The sequence below is a fragment of the Bidens hawaiensis genome, unplaced genomic scaffold (genome assembly GCF_021521415.1).
Source record: "Bidens hawaiensis isolate Kalapana, Puna unplaced genomic scaffold, B.hawaiensis_p1.1 tig00011542_1, whole genome shotgun sequence".
Lineage (NCBI taxonomy): Eukaryota > Viridiplantae > Streptophyta > Magnoliopsida > Asterales > Asteraceae > Bidens > Bidens hawaiensis.
Genome location: NW_027491904.1, coordinates 302950 through 313746, shown reverse-complemented (window position 1 = coordinate 313746; position 10797 = coordinate 302950). Strand labels below are relative to the sequence as shown.

Here is a 10797-nt window from a genome sequence, read left to right as displayed (position 1 = left end):
ACATATTTAAAACACTAATGCACTTGCAGCAGAAAGTCTTATCTGCAAGCAAATTAGCAGATAAGTTTTCTTAGGCATTCTTCATGCACTTGCTGTGGATTGATTTTACAATCCTTCTACTTGCATCAAAACAGGTGGATCTGGTTATGCTGAGTATTGAGTCAAAACGAGTTGTGATTAAAATAAGTTCAGTTGAAATAAGTCATTTTAAAAGAGTATTAGTCAACATCATATTGGCCCGTTTCTGAATGCAACTAGTTTTTAGTTAGCCCGTTTAAACATGTTCATGTTGGCCAAACACCACCTTAGCACAAGATCATGTTAGTCATGCCGGTTGTTTGAGTGCCTATGACTTGATAAAATGACAAGTCAGTTTGACCAATCACGTCAGTCAACACTGAATGCACAAGCTTAAATGTTAAATGCAAGCTAGATTAAAATTACAAAACCACCTCATATTTTGTAAGGCCAATCTGAAACAAGTTGTACAGCCATCAAAGACATGCATTTTAATTTAAAAGAAAACCATCTTTAAAGTAACAAGTTGCATAAAATTGGTAAAACCATCAGCAGAACATCGATTACGCTGTTTGAGCAAACAGATAACAGTTCTTGCGCAGCAACTATACCTTCAAAAGAAACACATCAACCACCACAATTAGTACCTGGCCAAACATCATACTGAAAATGAATGATTGATACATTTATATAAAAATACAGCAACTCACCTCTCAGCATGACACATTATTAAAACATGGACATGAAAGCCATCCTCTCACCCAAGCTCTCAAAGCTAATCCCACTCAAGTTATCAATGTCATCATTATAGGCTGTGTAGTCATCATAGTCAGAGTATTCATCATAATACTCCAAGTATTGATCATATTCATCACCAGACACAAATTCATAATCAGAATCGCATAGATCATAACCACTATACACTAACCCTTCAATAGAATCACGAGGAAGTTTTAGACATTTAATCTGTTGTAAACATCTTCTCCCCAAGTCTCCTAGATCAATGTACAAGCACCGACGCAGGTCAAGTGATTCAAGATGACAGCAGCCGTCCAGAATGGCCTGCAGCCCAGTGTTTGTCATGTTGTTCCCAATGAGTTCAAGGTGAGTTAATTCAGTTAAGTTTTTCCCAATCGCTAAGGGTAACTCATCATCATCATCAGCATCACATGATCTAAAAGCTTTTTTATTTACTTTGAGTATTTTTAACAAAGGGCAATATTGGCCCGCAGCTTCAATATCTTGTTTACTAATTTTTATATTGACGAGGCTTAATTCCTCCAACAAAGGTAGATTCTTGAAAGCTTCACTCCACATTTCACAAAAATCATGAACAAACTGAACGATTTCTAGACGTCTAAGCTGACTTGATCTGTTATCATAAGCAAATCCAAACATATCAGAAACTTGATTAAAGAAATAACATACCCAAAAACCAAAACTCATACCTATCAACAACATACTGAAGAAGATCGATATCATCACAAAAACCAACGACGGTTAACTCAACCAACTGGCCTTGGCTTCTATCCACAACATGCTTAAACATGTCCCCACATACACCTGCATACGCGTCCAGATAAACGACCCTCCACATGGCAGGGTCCTTGCAGATTTCACGCCACACAGTGCACACTTTCTGGGCACTCTCGAGGCGGTCAACCACACCAACCCTTTCGAGTATATTCCTCGTTAAATCGGATGGAAGGTCCAACCAGTTCCTTGTCGGTTGCTTCACTCGCCATTCCTGTTTGGGTTTTGGAACAAACTTGCATCTTCGTCGATTTGATTTTAATTTTGGTGGCATTTCAGTCACTTTTAACACTCACAAAACAAATTAAATGTCAAATCAATCCATTTCATATGTGTATAAGTATATTATTATGTTATAAATTATAATCAATCTCAATAAATCAATAATCAAATGCCCTTAAAATACTTTTCACGAACCTAAAGTTTAAACGCACAAACAAGTTGCAGGTAAAACAAGAACATGTAATTTGCATATAATAAATAACGGTCACTGAGAATAAAAGAAAATATTTATCAATTATGTTGTAAAATTGTGAAATTTCAGCAAAAGATGAGTTACTTACACAGAATCGGTGATGGGATTACGAAATAATTGGTGTTTGCTAGTAGCAATTGCTTTGAAATGGTGATTCAGGTGTGCCCTTCGCCCAATTATTTGAGTAGGGTTTCAATAATGTCGGGTTAACGGGTTTATATAGGCAACCTTAGGGCTGGCGTATCGTGTATCCACGTACACAATAAGACACGAACACGATAAGACACAAACACGAAATGTGTATACATGTACACGACACAAAAACTTATCGTGTACCTGTAACCCAAACACGAATATGGACCTGTTACTACCTGGTATACACGATAATACACGATAGTACACGATAATAGCTGTTTAGAAACACATGTTTATGGTCGGCTGAAGATGGAATGATGGACGGAACTTGCGGCGGAGAAAGATATGGCCAGCGACGGGTGATGGCCGGGAGAGATATGGTCGGAGATGGGTGATGGCCGTAGAGAGATGGCCGATGACAGGAGGAGGTTCAACGACTGGAGGAAGGCCCACGACGGTGGGATGGATGATGGGAGGCGAGTAGGCGACGGCTGTGGTTTGATTTGTAAGAACGATTTGGATGAACTTAGGGTCAGGGAGGATATAATATAACTATATATATATATAGTTTTAAAAATAACCAAGTATTAACATGTACCTAACAGGTAAACATGTATTATACCTGTTTAGATACGAAAATTAACAGGTAATTTCGTGTCTACCTGTTTAGTACACGAAACCTGTTAAGGCCTTACCTGTTACCTGTTAAAGTCGTGTAGGTACGTGTCGTGTATAAATTGCCAGCCCTAAGCAACCTGATTCAAATCCAACCCATTTTTTAATCGGGTCGGGATAGTCGACTCAAACACGACCCGTTTTTTAAACAGTTATGTAACCCAAAGCAGTTTTTTTCGTGTCTGGTTGGAGCCGTGTCAACAATTGATGCCCCTGTATTTAATAGCATTAACATCAACTTCTATATACATATACATTTTTATCTTTAAGATATGCAGAATATTTATATTTTGAATATGAATCACGTTCTCTATTTATATATTTTAGAGTTTTATAAATGGTAACATTATAACCATAAAAATTCATTATTCGTCACATTTGTAATCATGTGAGTGTAAAAGAAAGGGAAAAAGTAATAAAATAAATGTCTATGAATGTAATATAAATTGAGACATATGATGTAGTAAGTTATATAAAATTAAGAGATAAATTTATAGAAATGTGATATTTAGTTAAATACTAGTATTCGTAACCCTGTTTTGCTACGGGCAGGGCCGGCCCAATAGTATAAGTGTATAACCAGATGATGCTAGGACTTGAGGCTAAAAAAATAAGGCCTTCAGTTTTATTTTTTTAAATCTATATAATTTGGGCTAGTGATTTTGGATTGCTATATGCATAGTACTCGGGTCTATTAAGAGATAGCGCAATCAATGGGAAGCAAGTAATTAGAGAAATTTTCAAAATCAATACAAATCATGATTATTATTAACATAATTGGTTTGGAATTTCAACAACTTTGGAAGTTTAATGTGCGATTATGCTCTATTAGGCTATGTGTAGTGGAGAGGTTACAAATTGGGCCGTTTTACGTCGTATGGCACATAGTCAGCAAATGGTGGGTTTTTGTTTTTGGGGTGTAGTGGTGTTGTAGCCCGATATATATATGTATACACACACACACACATATAGGGTGGTTTAAGAGAGAAATGATATTACTGCAATAAATGCGATAAATGAATTGAGCCACTAGTTTTATTTTAAGTTTTAAACGCTTAATGCTAAATAAAGAAAGTATTAATCATTCTCTTTTTTCAATTAATATAACTAATAAACCATAATACTTATTTACTTAATTAATATAACTAATAAAATTATTATAATTGGAAAATATTAAGAACTTATTTATTTTTATAATTTAATTTTTGTGTCTTGAATTTTTATCCTACACAAGTATAATTTATTCATACATTAAAAAAAATTTATATCAAAAGTTAATTTCTTCTAACTCAATATATTAATATCCATCAAAACATACTTACATGATAATGACTAATACCAAAAAACTATTTTACATGTGTTTGCGTTAAAAATCAACAAAAAACATATAACATACACAAAAACGTATAATTTACACTTGTTCTAAGAATAAGACAACATATAAATTACACACGAAAAACATATAACCAACATACAAAATTTATCATCAATGAAATACACACGCACACGAAAACATATAACCTACACACGAAATTTTATCTTACACAAATACAATTTATTCATACATTAATTTCTTTTTATTCAAAACCAATTTCTTCAAACTCAACATATCAATATCCATTAACACGTAGTTACATTGTGATGAATAATACAAAAAACTATCTTACACTTGTTTGCATTAAATGTCAATAAAAAATATACAAGCTACACAAAAACATACAACTTACACTTGTTCTAAGAATAAAAAAAACATATAACTTACATACGAAAAACGTATAAACTACGCATGTATTGGATATGTGTACTTTGTGTAGTTTATATAATTGTTGATGTCGAATTACATATGTAAGTTGTATACGTTGTATATGTTGTACGTTTTTATCGCTCAAAACAAATGTAGGGTTATATAACTTTGTGTATATTGTATATTTATTGTTTACATTTAATGGGCACATTTGTATGATATTTTTTTATTATTATTTATGACAATAATTTTTATAGACATACCAATTGAAAAAAATAATATATTATGTTTTGATATTTAGTGTTAAAAAACATGCTAATAAATTGAGTGGAAATTATTTTTTTAATACAAAGAATATTATTATATGAATAAATTGTATTTATGTTGAATAAAATGAAGAATGTGTAAATAAAAAATAGAACTAAAGTAGTGTTTTTATCTTTTTAATTACTATAGTTAAATTAGTTAGATATATTAGTTGTATTAATTGGAGAGAGAGAGTGCATTTACATCTTTTTTATTTATTTTTAAATATTTAAAACATAAAATAAAACTAGTGACTCATATTCATTCATCTCATTTCTTGCAATAATTTGATTTCTTTCTTGATTTTAAACATATATATATATATACTACACACACAATAATATAATAATAATAATAAAAAGAAAGAGAAGAAGGCGATAAAAAGTTGCGTCCTCCTATCGCCCCTAAAATTGGGGGGGGGGGGAGGGGGGGGTGTGGTCGCCGCCATCGTCCGAGTTCGCCCAAAGATGGCGCCCACTACGGGTGGCCTTAGAGATATCATCAATGTTTTAAAAACCGGTATTTTACTTGTACCGGATTGGACTAAAAAATGGTACAATCGGTTGAAACGGTGATACCGGGAGGTTCAACTGGTTGAATAGTTTACCTTATAATTTCCTATATATAACTTAAATTCAAAAATAACCAAAAATTAAATTATTTCATAACAAAAAATAATCCATATTAAAAAAATAATGTAAAAACACTCAATTTAAAAAAAATAGTCATAGAGTTTACACATTTGAATGTTAATTGTTGGGTTAAAAGTAATTTTGAAAAAATATAGGCCGCAAAAACAAAAAGTTTCTTGGACTTAACACCATTTTCCTAGTAAAAACCGGTATTTTAGACAAAAACCACCGATACGATTTCTAGCAAACCGATGAAAAATACCGGACTCAAAATACCTGCCTGCCGTGTTAAATCCACTTTAACCGGCCAGTTTGAACCGATTTATAAAACACTGGATATCATGATTATCATTAATATAATTAGTTTTGATCTTAGTTCGTGACTAAAGAAAATTTTGTATTCAAAGTTTCATTGATCTAATCTTAGTTCTTAACTTTTTATTGATATTCATATTTGACAATATTCGATTGTTGTCTGTTACATATTGATTATAGACGTCCATTGACATTATCAATGGACTTCTTGCTAGTTGCTAGTTTCTTAATTCTTAAATGTTACATACTTACAGTTTTTGATCTCTCAGGTTTGTATTGGTATGTTCAACCTCAACTGCTCAAGTTCAATTATTTGTAACATGTTACATATTGATTTTTTATATATCTATTGCATGCTAACTACACTTTTATTGTTAGTTGTTACGTGTTAGACATTATGCTTTAGAGATTAATTAAGTATTAAATGTTACCAAAGTCAAAACCGAAAGCACGAATGGGGTCATTTAATAAGGGCAAAAAAAGTAAATGGGAAGGCCTCATATTTAAGTTACGCTTTAGGCCACCTAAAATGTTAGGACGTCACTGGCTACGGTTCGAATTGGTGCCATAGTTTGTTTGTGTTAGGCATGTTCCTGTGGTCATATCCGTATTATAAAGCAGCCATAAATAAACCCTAAAGAAGTTAGCTTAGGCAAAAGCTTTTGCAAATTAAGTTATTATAGACGGTATTAAAATTCAACTACATCGTTTATATAAGTAGCATGTAACTTCAAAACAACATATACGCGCACGAAGAATATCAGCCACTAGTTCCACTTAGTCGATATTCCAAAGCTGAAACAAACCAAGTATCAATATTTATATATATATTACATTATACTATAATAGATATAGGGGTGAGCAAAAAACGGTTCGGAACCGTTAGAACCGAAGAACCGGAACCGAACCGGTGCCTCAGAACCGCTAATGTGTGTACTGGTTCGGTTCTCGGTTCTCATAATTTGCATTAAACAGTTCCCGGTTCGGTTCCGGGTAAAACCGGCGGTTCTATACTTGGAACCAAAGAACCGGAATATTCAAAACGTTTAAATAAATTTACCAATCCCCTTTTTTATAATGTAACTTATTAATCGGCATCCATTCAATCATTTTTTAATTCAAATATTCTTTTTTTACATTCAAGAACTAGCAACCATGGTCAATTTTGATTTAAGTTATCAAGGTAATCAGTGGCGGATTCATAAAATTTAGCCAGTGGGTACAAAAAAAAAGTCGACCTAGAACTCGTCAATTCAAAGTAAAACAAGTCAAACCAAAATGGGTCGGGTCAAACCAAAACGGGTCGAGTAAAAAAGTTACAAACAACGTTTAAAAATGTAAACAATAAATTTCATTAAAGATAAACAAAATAAATGTTACAATTGACCTCTAAGTGATTTCATCTTTTGAAAACGATCAATTACAGCTTCATTCGTAACACTTAAAAGTGCTTCTTTTTGCAACACTACAAATTACACAAGCATTCAAAAAATCTTCACCAATTCGAGTACGTAAATTTGTTTTTATGATCTTCTTTACTGAAAAACATTTCTCAGCCGTTGCGGTTGCAATAGGCAAAACTAATGTTAGCTTTAATAATCGATAAACCAAATGAAAAGGGATATGTTTCCACCATAATTCTAGCAAGATCTGCAATACCTTTCAGATTATTAAATCTTTCATCTTTTCGCACGCTATCAATGTACAAGCCAAGTTGCGATGCAAGAACAATTTTGTCTCCATTATCAAAATCACATGGATAAAACTCACACAATCTCATTAACTTTAATGCATCAAACTTGGAAAATGAATCATACTGATTGAAAGCCAACATGTTTTGAAGTAATTCCGTGTTAATCTCATTAAAACGATCACCAAATAGGTTCCGGTTTCGGTTCTATTTTTCACTCATTTTCGGTTCCGGTTTCAGTTCGGTTCTCGCGGTTCTGAACCGTTGCATAGCCCTAAATAGATATAGCCGTCCTTTCAACTTCTTTGTTAATTTATTACCCATCTCCGCCGGCCAAGCTATGCTCCGTTCCCATTAATAATCCGGCGATTCTACAAGACGTTAATTCCCACTCCCCGGCAGCAATGCCAAATTGCAATTAATATGGAATTAGAATCATCTCATCTCAGACATCATTCAATTGCAATCAATTGAATTGAGCGGTTATGGTGCATTGAATGACGAACTTTATGGTGCAATCAAAATACATGATGACGGATTGAATCCCCTGTTCGTTTTAATTGAAGGCTACTTTCAGCTCTCATCTCTGACCACGTACAAATCCTAATCGCTGTGACGCAAGAACCCACCCTGCATCGATTGTTTTGTTGTTATCAACGTCTCCCCACCATGTCTGAGTGTAAAGAGTATGTTTATTATATTATTGAATTCGGTATTGGTGGAGTAACGTCCAAATATGTGGTTGTCAGCTTGTTAATGAATTTGTATTCAACCAACTCCATTTCATATTTCCTTTACATTATCATAGTTTCGAGCTAGTTGTTTCATGACATGTATGCCATACACTAGGGGTGTGTGCATGGTTCGGTTATTAGCCTAAACGCTGGTTAATGCGGTTCGGTTTTGGTTAACAGTTGGATTATTGCTCCTATACACATCTTATGCTTTTGTAGGTTACTAACAGAGACTGTGAAGCAATCTCAAGATGGATGGGGTAGCTCATAAGATTGGGAAGAAATTGGTACATTCTACATAATCCTATAATCATTTTAATTTTTATTCCTCTAGATTTTTACTGCATATTTGTTAATTGAACTGTAGATTATTATTAAAGTATTACAAATATTAGTTCATACTTGGATGAGTTTCTATGTTTAATTTTAGTTTTGTTTTATGTATGACTTAATTTCATGTTGATTGTATCATACAATAACATTTGAGTCTCAAAAGAACGTATTGCTATTTACCGAGTGATCCAACATTCGGGTGTGGTACTGTTCTTGTATTTATCTTATTTGTTAGTGTTACTTGTCATGTGATCTTTTTTACTTTTTTCAAACCTCAGTTTCCTATTAGGATATACTCTGATAGATTTGAAAGACTCATTGAACTCCCAAAAGTCTAGAATCATATCGAAGAATTCGAGGGGATATTCAGTGGTTGAAAGCCAAAAGGGGAGTAAAAAAGAATGTCTTTTGCATGTGATTTGATTCAATACACTATTTTTTGATTGCCCTTTCATCCAATAACATATCATGCAAATTATATTTGACAGATAATGTTAGGTGTCGACCGCCTTGACATGGTTAAGGGGTTTCCACAAAAGTTGTTGGCATTTGAAAAGCTCCTTGAAGGAAATCCAAGTTGATGTGATAAAGTTGTCATGATGCAGATTGCTGTGTCAACAAGAACCAATGTCTCTGAGTGTAAGTTGACCATGCTAACCAATTATTTTCTCACATTATATTGGTTCATTAATCATTAATCTATTGGAGTTTTTGGTTTTCTTGACACACCAAAAGCTTGCATGTCAACTTCATGAAGTTGTTGGACGGATTAATGGAGTTTTGATCAACTTGTTATTCTAATTTGAGGATCGTTGCAACATGCTTTTTTAGTACATTACCGAACAAACCTCACGATCTTACTATGAGCTTCGTGAGACATCAATCATTTGGAATTACATGTATCCAGGTTTGCACCCAACTGCATGTTTCATATTTGCAATGTTTTTTTTAACTACATTTAATTATTTTTTTGTCTTTTGGTATTTATTAACAAAAATTTCGATTTTGGAAGACTTTAGGCAAAAGAGTTTCACCATTGAATCATGGACAATTTGGTGTTTTATTCTTTAAACAAAAGGTAAACCACCATCATCTCAAAATATAAACTTGTCGGTTTTCCCCAAGACAGGATCCTTTTCATTTTATTGCAATTTTAAAGATCGGGTGGATTCAGTTTATGTTTATATTTACAATGGGTCAAAGGATTAGTTTAAAGCGAAATGGATCAAAATAACGGAAGGGAAACCTTTTTAACTGATAGCTTTTGCTGATGCCTTTGATCATGTACCCAAGGCTCTTTTTTGACGGTATGGCATTTAGTTTCTAGCATGGTGTTGTAGAGGGGCAAAATTGGCATTTATAAATTGTTGGCGTTTATGTTTTATTAAAACATATAATGGTATAAAATATAAAGGAAAACATTCAGTGCTGTGGCATTCACTACAGAAATACTGGAAATCATGATTTGACAAGCTTAACTTACAAATCTATGTCATAAATAATTAACATTAACATTTAAAATTAAAAAAGGAAAACGCCATGGTCATATATGGAATCCTGGTAATAATACCAAATTTCATAAAATTGGAACACATAATAAAAGTTTGATACTATTGGGTGAATTGATCTCTACTTAATAATTGTAAAAATGTAATATTTTTGGTGATTACAGGTGTGACCTGTCAACTGGTATACATGGTATGAAATTCTTTGTTCTTGAACGCCCAGGATACCGTGTGGGCCGTAGGGGCAGATGCAAGGCTCATCTTGGCATCCCAAATAGAGATACAAAGGAAGACAATTAGCTGAGAAAGCAGAGGCTACAGTTGATAATTGATGAGAGGGTCAACTGATCCCTAACTGTTGCTAACTAGGCTGCTAATGCAGCAAGGGTGGCAGCGGTTAAGACGGTTCAGAACTGAGTGCATCAGCAGGGTGACAGTGACGATCCAAGGAGGTGGTGCTGCCTGGAACCGCAATCAGGTGTTGATTGAGGAGCAAATAATGTCTCTTTGTGAGAATAAGTCTATGTTTATATTTAATATTATTCACAAACCGAAGCATTAACCAACAGTTAATTTCTTGATTTTTTGCATAACCAATTTTTGGGTTCGGTTATTGTCAACTGAAACAAAACGTACAGTGCACGCCGCTCGGTATCATAACGATCCAACCGTACATGCCGAATCCTTGTTTCATCTCCTCCA

The 10797-nt window shown here is 33.7% G+C and overlaps 1 protein-coding gene across 1 annotated transcript; it reads right to left on the bottom strand.

The window, feature by feature from the left end:
* Positions 1-230: 230 nt before the first annotated feature.
* Positions 231-2250, bottom strand: LOC143538297 (putative F-box/LRR-repeat protein 9). The gene is made up of 4 exons (XM_077031886.1): positions 2115-2250; positions 1467-1833; positions 729-1390; positions 231-629 (listed from the first exon to the last, which is right to left on the bottom strand). The coding sequence occupies exons 2-3, from the start codon at positions 1823-1825 to the stop codon at positions 748-750; spliced, it is 1002 nt and encodes a 333-aa protein (XP_076888001.1). The 5' UTR covers positions 1826-1833; positions 2115-2250; the 3' UTR covers positions 231-629; positions 729-747.
* Positions 2251-10797: the final 8547 nt, after the last annotated feature.